Below are 21,707 nucleotides of genomic sequence, written 5' to 3' on the forward strand. Positions count from 1 at the left end.
GAATGGTTTGTTGTTCATCCTAAGCCTGAAAGGAGCAGGAGTTCTGTACAGCAACATTACGTGCTCATGTAACTAATAATGTGTTGTAATTCTTGCCCATGAGGTGGCTGAATTGGAACTGGACTCGTTTCAGAATTTCCTAATGTTTAGGGATTTCATTCCTGAAATGTTATTGTTCTTGTAATTCACATGTGTTGCTCGTTTAAGAGTGCTTTTCTTAAGGTAATTCCTAAGTTCTTTCTTCTTAAGAAAAAAGTCCCCATGTGGATTTGCTGATCTCTTTGTGTAGGATGTGTGTTATCACTCAGCCTTCCCCATGTGAATAGGAGTAAATGGCAGCAACAGCATTCTCTGACCTATCAGCAAGAGGTAAATGAAACTTAGAAATAGCTTGTACAGCTCTTTGACCTGTAGGGAGAAGTTTGGGTTTGTGAATCTGTGCTTGTCTATGCAGTTCTCTTCCAGAAGGTGAGGGTTTGTGATGAGCAGGAGTGTGGCTGCAGGTACAGCACAGATCTTCTGTAGGACAGGCAGTGGAGCTGTGAGCAGCCTGCAGAACACCTTGACAGTGAGATGGAGAAGAGGAGACTCATCTTCTTTTTAGAGTGTCACTTTTTGTCTGCCCTGCCTGTAGAGATCTGACTTTGTAAATCATGTGGGAAGATTCATTTGGGGACCAGAGCATGGTCAGCGTAGCAGACATGCAGAGGTAGCTGCTGTGTAGGTACACACTTTGTGGTAATTGGGAGTGGGGCTGGCCCAGCCTCATCTGTAAACCATGTAAAACATGGTTTTACAGCTGTGAAAAGCAGGAGAACAGTACTGACAGCAATGAGCCATGGAGTGCCCAGGGGCACTGACCAACCACCAAAGGGAACAGAGGGCACACAGGTGCAGTGCATCAACAGGAGGGGTATAAAAGGTTGGGCTAAAGAACAAGAAGGGCAGATGCTTGAAGTTTCTGATGTGTTTTGAAGCTTTCTGAAATGGTATGGTGTTATTCTGTTTGGGTGAATGCTTAAAGCCTTCTGAAACTGTATGATGATGCTCTGTGTATTGTGGCTGTCTTGGCTGTGGCCTGTGTTGTGACATTGCTGTATCAGAATAAGATCATTGTGGCTGTTGTGATGTTGACTAAACTTGAAGGCATGGCTGAATCTCTGGTTTGCAGTCCATTGCTGTAGTTTAGCATTACTGTGTCAGGTTTCTCAGGCACAGCCTTGGGTCAGCTTGGCCACTCACATGTTCATAGTAGCACCAGAGTTTCCTCCAAGGTGGCTTCTCAGTTCCTGAAGGAACAGCTACATATTTGGTTTTAAGCACAGTTTCAGTATCTTCTGAAAGCTTTTCTGAAGTCCTAGGTGGTAGCTATAGATTTGTTTTATGTCATTTTCCTTGTTACCCACTGACTTGGGTGGTCCTAGATGCCCCTTCAGCAGCAGTGAAACTTCCCTGCAAGAGAAGATGCTGACAGCATTCAGCAAGAGCTCCTGGAGCAGGATCATTTTGAAGTTGGCACTGATGGGATCTAAGCTGGAGCAATACTGACTGCTGTGAATATTCCTCCCATATCATTAACCTGAGCTATCCTCTGTGAGCCAAGTGCTGTCTTCTGCCTGATGCTGAACTCTCTGCAGAAAGTGAGGATTACTCAGCGCCTGGCAGGACATGGCTACGTAACACTAAGGACTGTGATTAGCTAATTCAGTTAGAACAATGTATTTATTTGCCAGTAATTTGTTTCTTCTTGTGCAGTTTTCCATTTTCCAGGCATTACATATGGCCAACCAGACAGAACCACTCTGTTCTCTGAGTAATTCCCCCTATTTTTTCACAAGCATATAGATATTTCATTTAAACCTTTGCAGCCTCCCTTTGTGGCATCTGCTTATTTATCACTGTCTTTAAGATCCGTTTTCCACTTGGCAATGTTCATATTTTTGGTCCCCTGGTTACTGCTATTGTAAATTATTATCCAGTAAGATTTATAGCTGTGAGATTTGTACAAATAGCCTGTCTCCCCCACTTAATGGCTTATCTCTAAGTTACCTCTGTTATTTACTAATGAAACTGTATGGTTAATTTTTATATACGTTTTTGCAGGTATGCCATGAAAATTTAGGTCAGACCTGGAATTACATCAGGCTGTCTGACAGGCTGCAAATCTCCCTGCGCCATAGGCACCAAGCAGATACGTGGGGAACCCACTGTAGCTTTACAGTAACCTAAGCTGTTCCTAGGCATGGGAACCCCATCACTGACAGAGAATAATGTAGTGCCACGTGAAATCCTTGGGGGTTTCATTGATTTGTTTTCTCATTTAAATTCACAAGGAGGAAATTTAATTTCACTTCATTTCCATTTAACAGGGGTCACATGGAAAAGTCTGTAAATACATTAAATTGCAGTAACATTCTAATAATTTTAGGTTAATTTTTCTTCTTCTCTTAAATCATATTTTGCCACTATTGAATTAAGATTTTAAAGTCTTTAGGTACGCTTTATATGATTTTTGTTGGGTTTTTTTCTGGTTTTTTTTTTGGTTGTTTTTTTTTTTTTTTTTTTTTCTTTGTTGTTGTTGTTGTTGCTTGTTTGTTTTTCTTTAAAGGGTTAGGCCATGACATATGTAGATTGGTGTGGGTTGAGTTTTTGGGTCCTACATTTTAAGAATTAGCAAAACCCATGTCCTACTTGCCTTTGAGAGCTGTTAGTAACATTGATGACACTTTTATCGCTCTTGGTTTATTTTATACTCAGATTTAAAAAACATATTCATTATCACAGTATTTCACTAAGTAAATTCAAATAAACTCTGTTCTGCTGATAGGGATCCTCCTCCCAGCCAAAACAAGAAAAGCAGTGGCTGTAGAATTTCCTCCTTGTGAGGTTGAAACATTTGGGGATGGGTGATAAGTTGACTCTTGATTTGTTTCATTTTTCCCATGTCTGCATTCAAGAAAGATGGGTCACAGATCTCAAATATAATTTTTTGTATTTATTTTGAATAGAGGTAAGGGAGAAGCACTTTGAAGGAGAGGGTGGTTGTTTGTTTTTCAATTTCCTGGCATCCATGAGTGAGCTGAGGAAGGGTAGCTCAGTGTGGTGGGATATTCTGAAAAAATTCTTCCCTCTGTAACATTGCTGTGCAATAAAGATGGCACTGGATTTGTAGGGTGATTGTTTTGATTTTATGATGATTTTTCCCAAATTAAATCTCATTTTTTTACTAAAAGTGTAGTTTGTGTAAAATTAATGAATAATTTTTTATGGCATTTCAGCGTGAGAAGCTGATACATGAGTTGGAGGAAGAAAGACATTTGAGACTCGAGAGTGAGAAAAGGCTGCGGGAGGTGACGCTGGAGTCGGAGCGGAGCAGAGCCCAGATGCGGGGGCTGCAGGAGCAGTTTTCCAGGTATGCACCACCATAAACTGCACCCAAAATATGGCAGAAACATCCTTTGGTGCAGGTGGTTTCTGCTTTTCTATGGCAGAAACATCCTTTGTCCAGACCTGTTGATAACTCAAATGGATCTAATCTAAGGCAAAACGTGCTGTCCCTCGGAAATTCCATGAACACCACAGGCTCTTGGCTAAATGATTGTTGGGATACTGAAAAGGTTTGTGCCCTCATTTTATGGGATGGTGAAAATTTTCATTTCTAGGGATTTTATGTTTTATAGAATTCCCAATAATTTTTTAAGTGTTCTCAAGAAGTGCATGCCACTGGTAAGTCAGTTTGTCCTGTAAGCAAGAATGGGTTTGATCAATCTGAATAAAGAGGGAAAGAAAAAGAGAAGCCTTTGGGCAAGCTCATCCTGCTTGGACCTACTTCAAATCTTTTCCTGCATTTCCTGGGCCAAAGCTTTGGGCTAGAGCAGAGCTCCATTTACAAGAGAACCAGCTTAGAACAGAGATTAACACAAACCATTCGTATGATAATAGTAAGGATTTGAGTTATTTATTGTTTTCATGATGCATGATGAGATCTTGTAGAGCAAACAGATTTTTTTTTCATTGTTTTTGTCATGTGCACAGAAACAAAACAATCCAAAAAATCAAAAGAAATAATGGAATTTCATGTATATTTTCCATCAAGGCTGAATATTAACTTCTTCCCTTAGCACTGAATTGTTAAAAGCTCAAGTTCAGTTTAATAAGTTGAAAAAAACCTGGAGGGGTTTTTTTTATTATTGGTTATGTTTCTTGGGGGTTTTAGAGTTTTCTGCTTTGGGCATTTTTTGTGGTTTTTCCCTTATTTCCTTGGTGTTTGCCATGCTGCTCCTCTGATTTGAATCTGGGTTTCTAGGCAACATTGCAAAAACTATTGACAGCGTTAATAAAATTTGTTCTCCTCTGTTATTTTGTGTTTGGAAAAAATTTGCATTAATTCTCTGCAGAATTCAAAAAACTATTTCAAAAATCCTTAAGTGTTCAGTTAATTTTGAAATCTCCATTAAAAATGCTAAGGATATTAGTTTTTTAGTTTTCTGTTGTTCCTCTTCATTGATCCTCAGTTTCAATTTTACTTATTCTGATGAGACTCCTGGAGTAATATACACAAAATAAATCCACCCCATGAGTATTCCTGGTTAGAATATTTTGCTCTCTAGTATATTAATCTTTGTTTGAGGAAGAATTTCCTGAGGTCCTCATTTTAGGACAGTATTATTGCTGCAATAGTTAGAAACCTGTGAAATTACCTTGGAAGGTGATGGAGCCATGGTTAGGAAAAAAGAAGGGGTGAGGGGGAGCCAGTCTCCAGAGTGATGCTCCCAGTACCTTCATAAAATTTTAACTGATGCATATTCCGATCTTTTCAAGAGAGCTCTTCATTATTCCTGTGGAACTGCTGTAGTCTGATTCATTTCTGCCTGTTTCTGAAAAGAAAAACTATTTTATTAGTCAGGATCCCTGAAGTCCACTATCTTCAAATTAATCCATTCTTTTTCTTTCACTTCTATTTGCAGTTGAGTGTGCTCGGGTCTATCAAGAAGCAGAGGGACACAAGTTCTTTGAATTAAAGTTGTTTGTCTCTTTATGTCTGTCCCTCTGATTTAGATAAAGGTGAAGGCCCTCTAAATCAGCATTATGTTCTTTTTAAGGCTGTCTGCACATTGGCTAAACTGTTTGAAGGCAAACTTAAATTTCATTTTTCATTAATGGCAGCTTGGTTAGCCATGGTATTCCAGTGAGGAAAACTCCTGCTGGCCTTATCAGGCTGTGGCTTTATTTTACTGTAGGCCAGATACTAGGAAGAGAATATGTCACTTTAAATATTTTGTTTTATTTTACATCATTTTATTATGATGAATATAAGGGGTTATTTTTGCTGATTTTTAGTAGACTATTAAGATATTTGCTTACACAAACAGACTTTCTCTCTAAATGAGTGTATTTTTTCGTATCCTGTTTGAACAAACAATGGAACTGGAAGCTGGATAATCTCGTGCTGCCTAAAGATTCTGTATTGTTTGAAGGATAGTTTAGTTTGCTTTGCTTAGTTTGAGCACAATTAAACAGGACAAGACAAATGATGATGGGAGGAAATGTTAAAACCAAGTGAAGAAAATGACTAGAGAATAATATTTTGGGCTCAAACATTCTATCTTTCAGATGTGGATAGATCAATGTAAGAACATATATTACAGCATAAATCTTTTAAGTATGTGTAATTCCTGAACTGAGAGGATTTACCTAGACATTTCTACATATATTTATTTACATTTCAAACTATTTTCTTTACATGATGGAAAGAATGAAGTATAGTAGTTGGTGGTAATCTGTAAGTTGACCTTTGTAATTAGGGGAGCAATGCTCCCTATTCCTAAATGAAATGTGGGGAAACTTTAATCTGTCATATAAGCATATGGCTTGAGATGGAGGACTTCAGAAGGTGAGGGGTCTCTTATTGAATGAAGTTTCTGTTGTTACCCAGTAAGCAATATTTCAGCCTAGTAGTCTGAAATAAATCGAAGTTCTCTTTCTTAACACCTGCATAAATCTGCCAGAGCCTTAATGTGACACAGTAGTTAGTTTGATAAATATGTGGTACCTGCTGAAAGAGCTTTTAAACTGAAGTTTCTTTTCCAGAATTGTAACATGTGTCCGTGTAGTTTTAAATCTGTGTTTTAATTTTATTAGCGATGAAATATGTTTGAGGTGTGGAGAAACCTTGCAGGAAAAATATTTAATACTCAAGCTGGGTTTTTACAGTGTAGTTGGATGCTGTTATCTTTACATTGCCTTAGTATGATCTCACCTCGAGTTGAAATACTTGATGTTTTCTTTCTTAAACCTACTGAGATCTGTTGCTTTGCTGCAGCTGTTAAATTCCATAAGGCTCTTTTTGGCATGGCATTGTACAGCTGCACAGTTCTCAAATGTACAGAGACCTCTCCTATAAAAAGAAATCAGCCAAGTTTCTTCCAAGACAGTGCCATGCACTCTGAGTTTCCTATTTTTGTTGTACACTGTCTCATTTACCTCCTTGCTGTTGGTTTCAGCTGTGCTTTTCCTGCTTTCAGCATTTTCCGGCAGCAGTAGGAACAGAAATGCAGCAGCTCTGCCCACAGCAGTAGGTGTGATTTATGGTATCATTGTAAAAAGCACACTAATAGACACAATATAAATTGATTGCATTTCCCTGCTGTACATCAGTAAGCAATAGAACTTGTTGTCTGTGGAATGCATACAGTTCAGGTGACTAAACTGTGATTAAATGTTAAAGCAGTAAAAGAAGTAGCTTTACTTAAGTTACTTTGATCACTGTTTTGGTCTGAATGAAACAAGTTCAATAAACACTATTATAAAGTGTATCTGGAAACAGTAATTGAAGACCCCATTATCAAATCTTAAAATCCCTTTTGTGTAAATTTCAAAAACTATTTCAGTTAAAGTTGTGTTGTTTGTGGGTACCAATGTCTGTGACTGGAAAATTGCCTTAGGCTTTTAGATGTTATTGGAAAAGTAGGAAATGGTCCTTTTTTGATCTGCCAGGGCCCTGTGAATGGGATGAGTCCAATTCTCATTGAACTGTATATTCCTCTCCCTTTAGTATTGACTGTAGGGTTAAGCCTGTTGCTTCTGACAAGGGAAAATATGACTGCTACAACACTTGGCATAAAAGAACAGTCTGGTTGTAGGTTTAGGCACATCCTTCATGTATTTTCCAATTATTGTAATTCCCCTAGCTCCACTCTGTCTTGTCAACAGGTGAGTGGGAATGATAACTGTTAATCCTTGCAGCTGTGATAAGGAGATTTTTATGCATTGCATCAGCATGTTGATGTGGAGTCATCACATTGTAATTTCCAAGGTCTGCTCAATCTGGAGGTCACTGGGACTCTAGAAATATGGTAACAACAGCATGGATACAACAAGTGGTGACCCTAATGTGATAGAGGATAGAGCAGCTGAGAGCTGTGGCAGTCTGAGAGCTGGGACTCTAGAAATATAATAACAACATAGTGTAGGGTAGCAACAAACAATGACAAAACTAAAAACATTTGTTCCCACCCATAGCTCCTTCCCAGGCTCTACTTCATTCCTTCACTCTTGACTCTTCCACCTGAGCAGCAGGGTGGGTGTCAGGGTTGTGGGGGAAGCTGCTGAGCTCTGCAAGCCTCAGGATATGGTGTGAATGCTGCTTTGCTGGGGCTCTGACCTACTGATTAGGGTATTGATCTTACCTTCTGATTAGAATTGACAGAGTTAAAGAATGAAGTTTCTTTTAGATTAACACTGTTGGGGTGAGTACATTACATTTTAATTTATGTGCATCTACAACACTTAGGTACATATTTCATCTATAACAGTTACTCAGAACTGTCAAGAACCATTTTAAGATCCAAGGGCTTTTGTGTGAATAGTTTTCACCTGATAGAAAATAAAGGAATGACTTTGGTAAACTCATGAAACCAAGCCCAAAGAAAAGATTGCCTGAAGTTTTTGAGTTTGACCCCACTCAGTTTCTGGGCTGCTTTGTACTAAATTTGCTGGTTTCCTGTTGTTTTACCAGCAAAAAGTAAAAAGAAAATTTTGTCATTTTTGATACTAGACCCATTTTTTCCCACTCTTTAGTTCAGTGTATGAATATGATGGTTTTGAAAGTATATGCACATGAGAAATACCTTCAATGAGTGTGGTGGCTCAGTTTTCTTCAAAAACAAAATTCTCATTCTCGTATCAGAAGCCATCAGGTTGAAATAATATTTTCATACTGAAGCTGAGAAAGAACAAAAGCAATGAGCTCAGAGTGACTGCAGAGAGCGACTGAAGAACCAGGATAAACTTGAAACACAGAACTCCTGCCAGGACCAGAAATTATAGCAGATTTTATAGCATGAAGTATATTGACTTTTCAGAGAGCAAAGGATTGCTTTGCTCCAGGTGTTATTCAAGATGCACAGGAAAGGACCTGCAGTTCTCCATTTTCTGTGTACTCTGAAGGCACTGAGGCTACATGAAGAGCCAGCCCTATTTCAGTACCAGTGCACTGGTAAATCATGTGTGATGTTTCATGACAGCCCTTAGCTGCTGAAAGCTTCTTGCATGGGGCCAGGGAAATTGGTAATTTTATCTTCCAGAGGCAAAAGCAGGGTGATCTGTGTGCTCAGGAAATCCTGTGTCTGGCTTGTCTGTGTGCTCACAGGATGCATCTTACTCATATTTCTGCAAGTTTGCATCTATTGCCTTTTACTGATTTCTCAGACATGAAATGATATTCTGCTTCCTGTTTTATTGGAATAGAAGTGTTCAAGTGTAGTTTATTCATGTAAAAATCAGATCCATCTTTCTGAACCTGAACATGGGAAATTCTCTACTTCAGGTTGTTTGTGTACCTTTGTCTTTTAAAAAATTATCTACATTTCATAATAACTGTATAGCAAAGAATATTGAAGAGGAACTGGAGGAAGTACCCAGACAGTGTGGATAAAGGCCTTAAATTGATTAGATTTAAACTAGGTAAGAACAGGTGAGAAAAAGGCCAGGAAAGAACAAATGTTCTGTTAGGCTCTGTCACGGATGACTCTGCTAAAATAAAAGGCTGTTTGTTTTTTTAAAAGCATCAGTCTGGTTTGAGCTCCATGATTGTCCAGCAGAGTATTTTCTTACACCAACCCAGTAATTCCATGTCTCTTTGACTTCTTGTTCTACCCTGTCATGTTGTACAATGGCACTTTTTATTAATGACTCCTTCCTGATATGGAGATTGTGGCCAATTTTGGAACTTCCATTGCACAGCCTGTGGTCTTTCCTATGCTCCACTAAGTCACACATGAGATGTCCACACTTTGATTTCTTCCAAGTGAGTATTTGCCCTGGGGAGTCAGAAAGACACACACATTTAAAATCAATGTAAATTAGACTGATCCTCTGATTTCATGATTAGCTTTAATTGCTACCTAAACAACGTGTATTCATCCCATTTTAGTTCACTGATCCTCTCTGCTTGTGGTTTCTTTTGTCAAATGATTGAAAACCCATGCTCAATGTGAAATTTGCAGATTATAGACTGTTCCTCTTTACTAATGGATCAGAGAGAAATGTGAGTTCATGATCACAGTTTTTATGGTTGTTTTCCTGCTCGATGCTTGAGGTGGCTTGTATTAGTAATTTTTCTGTACTATAAAACTTGTAAACTGTAAATGTAACATTAATGGGCAGTGGTGTGCATTCAGATTGATGGTGGTAGGCACAGAGCAAATTAAACCGTGAGTGAATAATATGATTAAAAAGCTGACATAAAGTCAAATGATCTTCATAGTTATACTTCTCTTTTATGAACATGATTGGAATCTTCAAAGGTTCATTGGTTGACTGAGTCTATGTTTTACCATTACAGTTTTACATCAAACTAAACCAGGCAGCCTACATCCCCATTTTAATTGCAAGCAGATAAAAATCTGATCCTGAAAAGTGCTCATCCTTTTAAAGATTTTGGGGTAACCTCTGTGAATCTGATCTAGTGGGTGGCATCCCTGTCCATGGTGGGGGAGTTGGGAGTAGATGATTTCTGAAGTCCTTTCCAACCCAAGCCATTCTATGATTCATCTCTCATTAAGGGCAGAAGGAAAAGAGTGTTCCAAGTACTTTTGGGAGTTTAGTACCTTAAACAGTAGAAAGATACAGATTTGTGAAAAAGAGGAGAAGATCATGAAATCCTGACTGTTGTCTCTCTGAGTAGAATAATAGAGGAATACTTCGTTTTGTCTCAATTTATAGGAAGGTTTTGGAGTATATATGAGGCAGGCAGGAGAAAAGGTCTTTCACAAAAGTACTCTAAAGGAAGTGGTAAAAGAACAGTACAGGAAAATGGGCACAAAGATGTCCCTGTCTGGATACCATCTGTTGAACCCAAGGTGGGCTCTCTAGTTTGAGACTTCTGCTCTCCTCAGCAAGAAACTTCTGTGGAATCATATCTTTACTACAGTTCGCATAGCTGGCGTTCTAATGCTGGTAAAGAGCTGGTCCTAGAATGTGACCAATACATAATTTGCAAATATAATCAGTTTTTCATCCTGCTCTGTGTAACCTTTTAAGTATTTCCACTAAGTAATGAAAATAGAATTATTTATCTGCCTGACTTGAGGTGGTAATACATTTTTTCAACCTAGTAGCAATTCGTAGTCTGCATAGATTGGATTTTTTCACAGGAGAATTATTATGGTAATTTTAATTTTATCTTAGAACTTGTAATTATTCCACAGTATTGTTCTAATGCAACAGGTTGTGCAGCAGTTCATTTGTTTTTAAATGCTCAAATCTGGACAGGGCAACTTAAAAATTTAGTTTTAATCTTATTCCTTTACCGAAACATTTTGGGTCTGTTTGCCTCTCCACACACTTCAAATATCATTATTAAAGGTTGCAGTGACTATAGTTAAAGCTGAAAAGCTATTGTACTAGATGCTCAATCTTGTGGAGTTTTGCTTCTCAGGGTATGTGATAAACATTAAGAGAACAGGATGGAATTTTTTCCCTTATATTTATTGATTTATAGACCTAGTTCTTCTAATTATTCATGCCTTACTCTGATACTACATTTTCATAGTTACTCTACAAGTCTGTCCTCAGGGAATTATCTCCTGAAGGCGTAAGGAGTTTGTTTCAGCTGCATGGATGTTTCCTGTTAATTTTCTTGACATATATCACGCAGAGGAAAAAATGGGATTTAAAAAAGAAAAGATGCTTGGTTTTAGTCCATCAGTATCAGCAAGGACAGCTGTGAGGTTCTCCTTCTGATTCTCCCAGATTTAGATCTACACTTAGTAGAGGGGATGTCCCTTGGAAAGGAGCAGGCATTTCCCTTCTTTAGAATGAAACAGTGAAGGACGAATGGAACAGTTTTAACCCATCTGATATGATTCAAACTATTCAAACAAATAAGGAAAATTGGTGGACCAGATCCCCACCAGCTCCTGAAAGGTGCCAGGTAATTGCACCAAAAATGTAACAATGAGAGTAAGGTATGTCTTATATGGCCTATGGCAGAAAGGCATCTCGGTAATTACTGTGGGCTTTGCCTGTAAAAGGGTTAATTGTTGCAATCTTGATCATTTTTGCAGTATCATTAATCATCCTGAACTTACATAACTAATATTGTTATAACTCCTAACTCTACAGGGATTCTGTCACAATTTAGTAACAATTACTGTCTTCTATTTCAGGTAGCTTCTATTGTAGAGCATTGCCAAAAATCTTAATGTGATTATCTTTGGTCATAATGTGTGCTTCAGTTTGCAGATACTGTGAGCAAATGTATATTGATTTGAATTATTGTTTCAGTTTAATGTGGCTTTAATTCTCTGTGTTGTGCCTGCTCCATAATCTCAAATTTTACCAATTGGGCACTACTCTACCCTTCAGTCAAGCAGTGTGTTAAGTATCATTAATTAAATATGTATTTCAGAAAACATCCATCTTCTAATCATGCAGTGTAATAACTACAGATAGGTTATCCAGAAAACATTGTCAAAGGGATGTCAGTAGAATATTGTATTGCATCAAACAATGAGCTCCTCTTGTGACAACCAGATAATTAGGGATATGCTGCAAAAGGATGCAGAGAAATTGCAATTCCAGTTCAGAACAAGTCATATAATAGAAATCACTTTAGGATGTTGTTACGCACTCTTAGTTTATGTTTTAACTTAGAGAAGATTTTTCTTTTGCTTCATTCTGTTCCATGATAATTGAATCCCAGTTCAATTGCTTTCTAGGAAGATAAGGGATTTTACTCTTGGTTTTCTAGGAAGATAAGGGATTTTACTCTTGGTTCTTACCACCACTCCAGATAGGAAGGGAAGAGCTGCATTTGTCATGAGAGAAGTGGTTAGGTGGAGATGTGAGATCATGAGACTTAACACTGCAAGGAGCAGGGGTTTCTGTAGTCTTGTTTGGCACAGCAGGTTGTGCTGCATTTTAGAACTTGATATACCTTTTTCTGCAAGTATTTCTGTTCTTCGATATCTGTGGGATTTAATTGTCCATTTTTCCATGTCAGCACATAGCAAAGGTGTGCATTGTGCCAAAACTGGAATCCAAGCCTGTTGTGTGTTTTGAACTGAGCCTTCGTTCTCTAGGAATACAGATTAGATTATTAAACTGTAGTAACAGTGTCTGCAAGCTGCAGTCTATTAATTGAATGAATGTGGCATGAGTCGAGTCACTGCCTCACCTGATCAGAAGGAAACATTTTTCTATCTCTAGCTGTAGATTTCATGCTTCCTCCTAAAGCTCTTTTGTAGGCACTGAATTGATTGTGCTTTTATTGCTGTGCAGTCTTCATCTGGAAGATTCCTTTCAGTTTGTGTCTACTAACCATGAGGAACCTCATCCTTTTTTTAGGTCACATATGGATTATAAGCAAGTAACAATGCCCTTGTGTATATTGCTTTTTACTGGAAAAATCAGTAGCAAAACAGAAAATTCTGACCAACAGTACTAATTTATGAAAGGCAGGTAAAGGAAGAGCAAGGTAATCAGTAGATTAAAAAGCTAGGGCTTGACTGATTTAGTTAGTCACAATTACAGCACATCAAAGTGAGTTTGTGTTAAAAGTGGTCTACAGTGGAGATGCTTCCCTTTGGCTTGTTGAGTACCAGTGAATCTCATCTTATGAATTCTTAAAGGCAAAGTGTTTCTTCATCTTCTCAGACACTGCAAATGTGTGCTGCTGCTATGCTTTTGTTCTCAAACTGTGCAGAGAAAAACCACAGAACAATCCAGCTGTCAATGTCTTCCTTAAAAGGCAAATGTCTCTCAAATTCTATTCTTACTTCATGGTCTCAGCCATTCACTGAGAAAAGAACTTCTTTTGTTTAAGCCTAGGCAGTTTAGTGGGAGAGTCTCTTATATTGGTGTGAATTTACTGTAGAATGTTTAAAAAATGCTGAGTTTCAAACATTTGGATTTGTTTCTGAAATAGTTGTTGACAATTTTAGTGTGTACTGGGGAGAATAATGGGTCGCTGGTTTCACTAGTTTTGTACTTTAGTGAGTGTCCTTGTGAAAATAGTTAAAATAATCTGGGTTTCATTCAGCCAAATTTATAGTATTGCAAAATAATGAATGATATTTTCCTGTTCTAGACTTGCCTGTGTTTCACTGTGAGCCCTGTGCTGCATATTTTGTGACATGTTTAGTGTTTATTGCAGTGCTGTGTATGTATTCTCAAGCAGTGTGTAATAGTACAATTATACTGGCTGCTGCAATGTGGAACACAGGCACCAACATCCATTGTAGTGCTGGCAGGATGAGAAATGTCAATTGAGGCTGTCATAAGAGGTTTCCTAATCCTGCTGAAATGAAGAGTGAGATTCTTTCTGAATCACTGCCATCTGGAGTATATGAAAATTTGAAATAACCTTTTATCATTAGGTTGGCACATGCTATGGAACAGTACTGGCATTGATGGACTCCTAATGAAATGAAATACTTTGCTATGAGAAAAATTCACTGCTTCATTATTTTGTCTAGTTCTTCAAATCCCCACCCCCTCCCTTTTTGAAGGTTATTGAGTAGTTAATAATGTTTTGAATCTAAAAGATACAGTCTCTGTTTACAATAATCTGGCATTTTAATGTGGACATTAATCTAGCTACAAGTACAAACCAACATGCCTGTGGTGGAGAACAATTTGTAATTCATACTATAACCAGGTAATTTAGTTCACTTTCTGTATTTTCTTGACTTGCTCTACTTATTTGATAGGTATTTGTTGCCCAGAAATTTTTGTGCCTAAAATTAGGTCAAGAACCTTCACATTGTCAGGAGCAATTGTGGCACATACTCCTTCCATGGTCTCGCCATGCCCACTGTGGAATATTTGTGTCCAGCTGTTGCACACCTGCTCTGTACTGAGCTCCTCCTGTTTGTAGCACACATAAATCCTGCTCAGTTTGTGCTCTTATATCAGGTTCTTTTTACAAATCTAGACTAACACCCAGCAGAGTTTGTGAATAGCCATTTTTCTAATTCTTGCATTCAGAACAGACTGATATTTGCTGAGTTTGTGCTGTTTGGGAGTGCTCTTGTGATTAGTCATGTTTCTGCTTAAATGTACTGATGTGGTATTGGAATCTTGGAAGCTTCATCTTGAATCTTTGGTCTGTGCCTTATTCTCATTTTGAAGGGTTAATCATCATATTGTCCAGAGAACTAGATGATGGTCCCCTTCACTGTTCAGATTAAACAGTATAAACTCTGAGAGTTAGTGCTGGATTTAGAAGATGAAGGATTAGGACTGTTTAACTAATTCCTTTGAGGATGTGATTTCATTCTGATGCTTAAGTTGAAGTGGGCCAGTGGTTTTTTAATCCCATAAATATAGTAGATAAGAATATATTTTATTTTAAGCATCTTGTTTAGGCTCTGTATATTCTTATGTAATTCTGACAGAAATTTATGTCTGCTGTATTGAGATTAATTTAATGCTTAAAGAGTGCCAGCCAATTCTTGTGCTTGTTCTGCTACACAGACAAACCCAAAACATCGCTGGTTATTCTGTAAGTGATATTGCTCTTGATTTCATAAATGCATTGAGATTAAACAAAAAAAAAACAACATATGAGTATAATCTTTAATTTCTCAATGTTTTGTGTTCAAACATTTTAGTTAAACCTCTAAATGTATTTGCTGTTGTGTGTACATACCAGCAATAGTAACGCAAGTAATACACAAGAGTACGTTTTAGATATTCTGAGAGTTTACTTGATTTACTTGGTTTGTTATACTTTTCCAAGACAAGTACAGATTTTACAGTTAGCTAATAGCCTGTGAAGCTGCAGAGATAAGTGAAAAAGAAAAACAACACTTCTTCTCCCACCAAAATATTCAGGATAAGTCCAAATTGGGGTGGTAGCTGATGAATGAGTGTTCATTGAGTAGCACAGAACTGGTGCCTGCATCAGTGTATCCTCCATTCCCAAGGAATATTCCCTGGTCTGCAGGGAGCTCCTCAGTGCAGCTGCTGGTCAGGATTGACACCAGCTCCTTGGTTATTGGGGCTGCAGCACTGCTTTGGTGAAGAGGATGCATATCCTGCAGAAATGGTATTCAGCAAAGCTTGTTGGGAAGAGAAGCAGTGCTTTCAAGGAGAGATCATTTCACTTTCTGAAATATAAAATCTACATTTGAAAAAAAATTAATTAATGGTAACAATAGCTTCATTGCCCTCCTGGTCCATGGAAATAGAGATTTGTAAAATTGGTTATGTCTCATGTTACGGAAGTTGATACAAGTGTAATAAACAATATGATCTAACAATGCAGAGTATTCCTAGCTTAAAATTTTCTGTTTCTGACCCAAAGAAACATTTGTTGTAAGCATGTTTCACCCTTTATTTTTCTGTTCCTAAATCAGTTGGCTTTAAAAGAAGATTATGAAAATGATTCAAAATCTCTTGGGATTTGTTTCTCTGTTGTCTTCTAAATGAAAATAGTGACGTTTCACAGCTAAACAAACAGACAAATTCTGAACAATTCACCAACTAATATTGCTGTGAAATTATATATGGAATTAAGAAATAAGATGGGAAGTATTTAAACAGTGAAAGAAAACATTGATAACTGAAAATCTGGTCCATCTACCAGGTGGGAAAAAAATAAAAAGTACAAATGAAGAGACAGAAATGAACTCTAAACAGATGTCGAGTCTTTCACAGACAGATTGCATTTAATGGAAGCCATAAAAATGTTTCAAGTGGCTACTGACCCCGTTATTTCTAACCCCATGCTCAGTGGCTGATCATCAGACCTGATGTCTTTCAGAGTACTTGTACATGGATGCTTACATAAAATCTGCCTTGTGGACCTCTGGAGTAATCCAGCCTGTGCTTTGGTGTTGTGCTCCTAATGATGAGTGAGTAACAAAAGAGCACAGTCCACCTGAATCTGGTGTGACTAATCAAAATTGTGCAGTTATGGTTTGAAATGGGATCTGTGGGCAGAGACAGTGATTATAGCACAGAAAGTGTGTGCCTTTACTCTGACCCAGCCAACCAACTCCTATTAAAATAGATCCACAGCAGCCAGCGCTGAGGAACTGAGCAGGAAAAGTGACAGCTCCTGTTGTCTTGTCTCCCTTCCCAGAATCAAGAATGGTAAATTCAGGTAACTTGTGCTTAGTGAGGAAGGAAATACTGCAGTGCTTCTTGTCAGGAATTTTAAATGATATTTTAAAAAGCACATTTGAAACATTTATTACAGGATTTTTGGGTTTATCGGGGTTCTTTTAGTTTTGAGATGTTCAGAACAGGGACAGAAGTGCTTCCTCAGGAGTTGTACAACAAAACTAAATTCTCCAGTAGCATGTGGGTAGAAACAGCTCCTCTCCTTTGAGAAAATAACCTCATAAAGAGGCCACCTGATAAATCTGTGTGTTTCTTTTTGAGGGGGAGTGGCAGAACAGAAGGCTTCCTTTTGCCACCTTTTTTATGAGTGGAGTGCAGGGTTGAGAGGGAGAAGTCCTGATTTCATTACAGCGTTGACTGAGGGCCTCCCTTGCGTGGGTTTGTGATGCAGGAGGGGTCCCTGGGGCCTCACCAGCAGCTGCTCTGGGTAGCTGAGAGCCAAATAACCCAATTTCTGAGATGGGGATTTCAGTCCCATCTTCATGCATCCTGTGGAGGCAGCCAAAGAAACTACTAGTAAAGGAAACCAAATTTGTTTGTCGTACATATATGTAAATTTTTATACATGAGGCTTCTCATCTGTAAAATTCACAGTGTTTTGCAAAGTAAATTATTTTTTTTCAGTAAAGCAATGTCACATCTGAGACAAAAGATACCAGTCTTGACTCTGATGAACTTCATAAGGTGTGTAATAGGGTTGAGTTCTTCATCTGCCTCTAAAACAAAGGGAAGTAGCAGTTGATCAAGCCTATTAAGCAGCATTGAATTAATATTAAAAAATACTAAAAAAATATTAAAAATTAACATGAAAAGTGGGGTAGATGGAAGAGAACAGCGTTGGATGTCAGGAAAAGGTTTTCAGTCTGAATTTCCAAGCTCCGTATGCTACTGATTATACAAGAACTTTTACAAATACATTTTCTAAAGACTCTAAATTGAAAAATACCTGACACACATTTCCAAAGGTGCCTGTCCAGTGACGTTTTCAGTCAGCACTAGTTTTCTCAGAAATTGAGAAGATGGAAGCTCTGCTTACCTAGTCTAAGTCTGCAGGCTTCCAAATCGGATTAAGAACCTGTGGAGAGGGGGGAAAAAAAATATCAATCCACTGTCTAAGTTTGGGTTTCAAAATTCAATGTGGCATAGATGATGCTATGTCAATAAACAACTTACAGGTCTACTACGGAATATTACTCACTGCAAGCACGTTCTGATTGAGTTCTTTAAAGCTGATTGTAAAGGTTTATTGTATTAAATACTGCAACAGAGATATCTCGCTTCCTGATAAACAGAATAATGGCAGATCATATATTTTTAATTTCTGAACACAGTGAATTATTATAAATGTCATTAATTTGCTCTGATGTATTTCTGCAAAGAGGAAAAAAAGAAGTTGAAGAACAAGAATATTAATGAAAGGTGGGGGCAGGAATAACGCTTCTTGTCACATGCCTGGCTTTCCTGTTTGGGGTTTAAGAAAGTCTGGCTATTAGGATGTGGATTAGTGGAAGATTCATTCTTCTTCCTGATGTAGGTCAGACACTGGCTAACATGTGGTGAAGAAAAAGCCTGATTTCCCCAGCAGCAAGTGGGAGCAGGAGCTCTGCTGACTTTGGAACGGAGCGCCAGACAGAATGAGTGGCTCTGATGTCCCGTCTGCTAATGCCACAGATTTGAAATGTATGAGTAATGAAGGCTTCATGCAGAATGGTCTCTGCTCAGTGTGGGGCCACGTTGATGCTTTTTTTAAAAAGCAGCTCAGTTGCTGAGTAGCCCTTTGTGAGGAGTCATTTGTCCAAGTCAGAAAAAGGAACCGGCAATGTTCCGGAACGTGCACCAGAGGAGTGTGCCCAGCAGAGCCTACTCACTGGAGCCTGACTTTAATTTCATGCTAAGAGAGGCTGTTTGCAGGTATTGCATCTTTCTGGAGAAACTTTTCTTGTTGATTGTCTTAAGTCTGAGAGAATTTAAGATGAATGATACAGTAAAATTCATAAAGCTGATTATATACTGATAGAGTTCATACTTGTGTGCAATCAGTTTTAAGAGGTCTTTGGACCCCTTTTGGAGAACTTGGAATGTTGGTCAGAGGAGCTGTTCCTTCTTTCAGTGTTTTATGTGAAACCTAATAATTTTTCATGCCATGGAAAGCACATAATTCTGATATGTAGCAATGTGTGATTTATGCAAGCCTCAAATTAAATTTACCCATGATTTAGATACTTTTATTATAATAATTTCATAGATTTATCATGGGCTAGTTCCACTGCAGCAAAAGTGTTCTGACAGCTTTCTTAATCTCATTTACAAGTTGTGATAATGCTATTGTTGACTTTAAAACTAATATCCAAGTTTTACTCATCTTCTGTCTTTTCTTCCTCACCATTTGAGTTCAATTTTTGAAATTTCCGTAATTTACAAACCTGTCGTGGCAATGACTTCTGAGAACTGACTGCACATAGTCCACATCTGTCTCAAGTGCATCTCAGACTGGATCTTTGAGGGTTTGTCTTCTTTAGAGACAAATTTACAGTTGTCATTAACCATCTATCTTGTAATTTTAAGGTCTTTTTGCTCTTACAGTTATATTTACATTTTTTAGAGTTTTTGCTGCTCAATTACAAATTGCTCTATTAAGGACTAGCATTTAGAACAAAGAAGAAAGAGAGAGCATAGCTGTAAACAGTTGGAGGAAAACTTTGCTCATAAACCCAGTATTTGGCATCTTTTGTCTTCTTTCTTTTTTAATTTCTAGTTTCCACTGTCTAAGTTTCTCAGTTTAGTCATCACAGGAGGAGAATAGAATTGCAGAATTCTTTTTGGGCAGTTAAGTCACTGAGTTTTTAAGCTTTGATATCAAGAAAGACCCTTGGTGTATAGGATGAGACAGTGCACAGGTTTTTAAAATGTATGGAAGGATTACTAGAAAATGAGAAGTTCTTGATACAGTGCAGTGCTATCTCTGTAAAAAACAGAAAATCTGTTGGTTTGTTATTTTTGTATTTTTCAAGCAGGTTAAATTTCTATCCCCAATATACCATAAGTTCTAAATCGCAATACTAATTGAAACTATATTCAGGGTCAGATATGAAATCATCATTATAATTTTACTTATTTGGCTTCTCTAGCGCCTTTTGGATGGATGCCTCATGAAAAAGACCTAAATAGCTTAAGAAAAAAAGTATGATTTTAAAGTAGCGGATTGCATGTTGTCAGTTTGTTAATCAAATTTGTTGCACATTGATGTTGCAAAAGCAATGACTTGAACATCTTTGAAGACTCCTTGAGTGTATCTTTTATTTTAGAATATTATGTCCATGAAATAAGTGTTCTCATTTCCAGGTGATACACCTTGCTATGTCTGTTGGAGCTTCAGTGTGCTCCCATGGCATGTAATCCCCAAGAGGGGGCTGAAAAATAAGTGCATGCTGCAATTGAGTGACATCCATTGAGGTGAACTGAGTGCCTTTGTTGTGTATAACTGCAGGCTTTCCTCTTGTCAGCTCTTCTTTCAGATTTCAAAATTATGCTGGCTGATATCATTTTAAGGAAGTTCACAGAGGAAATTTTAGTAATGGGAGTATTGATTATGTGTTCAAAGCATGACACTTGGAATCGGATCTTTAATTCATTTCTAAGGAAAGATTATATCTGCCCCCTGTGGGCATTTTAGTTACTAATCTGGATAAATCAAACTCTTCCTGCTGGGTGTAATTAATTTTTAGGCCAATCTAATGTTTTGTAGACTGCTTGTTTTCTATAGATCAGTTTGATTGCAATGAGCTGTGAACTGCAGAATTTCCTTCTGGTTACATCAGCCAACTGAAGACATCCATCTATCCATCTGTCCATCTATCCATCTTTGTATTTTTCTGGTGATCACACCAGAAATGTTTTCCACACATTTTTGTGAACACTTGTCTCTTTATCCTTCTTTCAGTCTACTGCCAGTGCTCTGGGAGAAAAGATGGTGTATTTCCTTTCTTTGTCTTGCTAGGTTAAGCATCTTTCTGAGATGATTCTATTGATAACATTTTTTTAAAAAACCCAAACCATACCAAACTTTGCTCATATAGAATATCTAGAGATATTGAAAATAGTTTGCATCTTTTATTTATGTCTTGCACATGTCATCCTGCAAGATAGTGAGAAGTTGACAGGCTGAAGTTTCTTTCACTTTGTCAGGCAGGTTTTGATGTACAAATACATAAAAAGATTTTTAATTCTAGGAATTATATTCTTCCCCATCAGTCCCTTCAAGTGCAACTTGTGCAGTTAATTTAATACTAAAGGCAATTTTGGTCACAGAGCAGCTCTAACAGTGCTGCTGACATGGGTATGTTCCACCCACTTCGTGTAATGCAGCACTAAAATGGGAATATTTCTCTACAGCATTTCTGTGTGTCTCAGCACTGCTGAAAGTCCTAACAGGGAAATTCTGTGCTAAGTGTGCAGCCTTCTTTATAACTGGTGAACTGTATTCCTAGGGATTGTTTCAGCAACAACAGTGGTTTTTTTTGGCAGGTGAAGTTAATGGTTTCTGACAGGAATCACTGTGTAGGCTTGTTTTCTTCAGTTGAAGCTCTCATGTGTTAAGCTTTCACATGTCAGACTTTAATGAACTTATCTGTATTTACAACTCAAGGACATATAAATAGGACAGATACCACCATTCTAAGGCTATTTTATGAATTTTCTGGGTTTTGGTGTTTTAAGTTTGCATTTCAGTTTTTTGCAGTCTGTTATCTCAATCATCATTGAAGCCTGCATAAAAATTACTCATTTCTAAACCTAATTCCCTCGATAAATTTTCTTGTGCTTAAAATATCATGAATATCTTTTGTTCTTGAAGAGGAGCTACCATGTATAAAATCTGGTGTTTAAGCATTGCATACTGCAGTGCTGTGCTGAGGAGATTCTTCATTGACCATAAGCCTCTGTCAAAACACAACTGATGCTTTTCAGCTCCAGAAATGAGGAGACTATATAGGGGAAATCCAAATTTATCCAATTAGTCATACAAAATCTTTCCCAGTTATTCAGGAAGTCTGGTTCTGTGACTCTAAAAGGCATAG

General features: G+C 37.8%; 1 protein-coding gene across 1 annotated transcript in view; it reads left to right on the forward strand.

The window, feature by feature from the left end:
• NCKAP5 (NCK associated protein 5) overlaps nt 1–21,707 on the forward strand; it is a 226,366-nt gene that overhangs the window by 48,222 nt on the left and 156,437 nt on the right. Inside the window, exon 3 of the mRNA XM_064719088.1 lies at nt 3,279–3,412. Within this exon, the coding sequence (XP_064575158.1) occupies nt 3,279–3,412 (134 nt within the window). The remainder of the gene's footprint in view (nt 1–3,278; nt 3,413–21,707) is intronic.

The sequence above is a fragment of the Zonotrichia leucophrys genome, chromosome 7, assembly GCF_028769735.1.
Source record: "Zonotrichia leucophrys gambelii isolate GWCS_2022_RI chromosome 7, RI_Zleu_2.0, whole genome shotgun sequence".
NCBI classification, from domain to species: Eukaryota; Metazoa; Chordata; class Aves; order Passeriformes; family Passerellidae; genus Zonotrichia; species Zonotrichia leucophrys.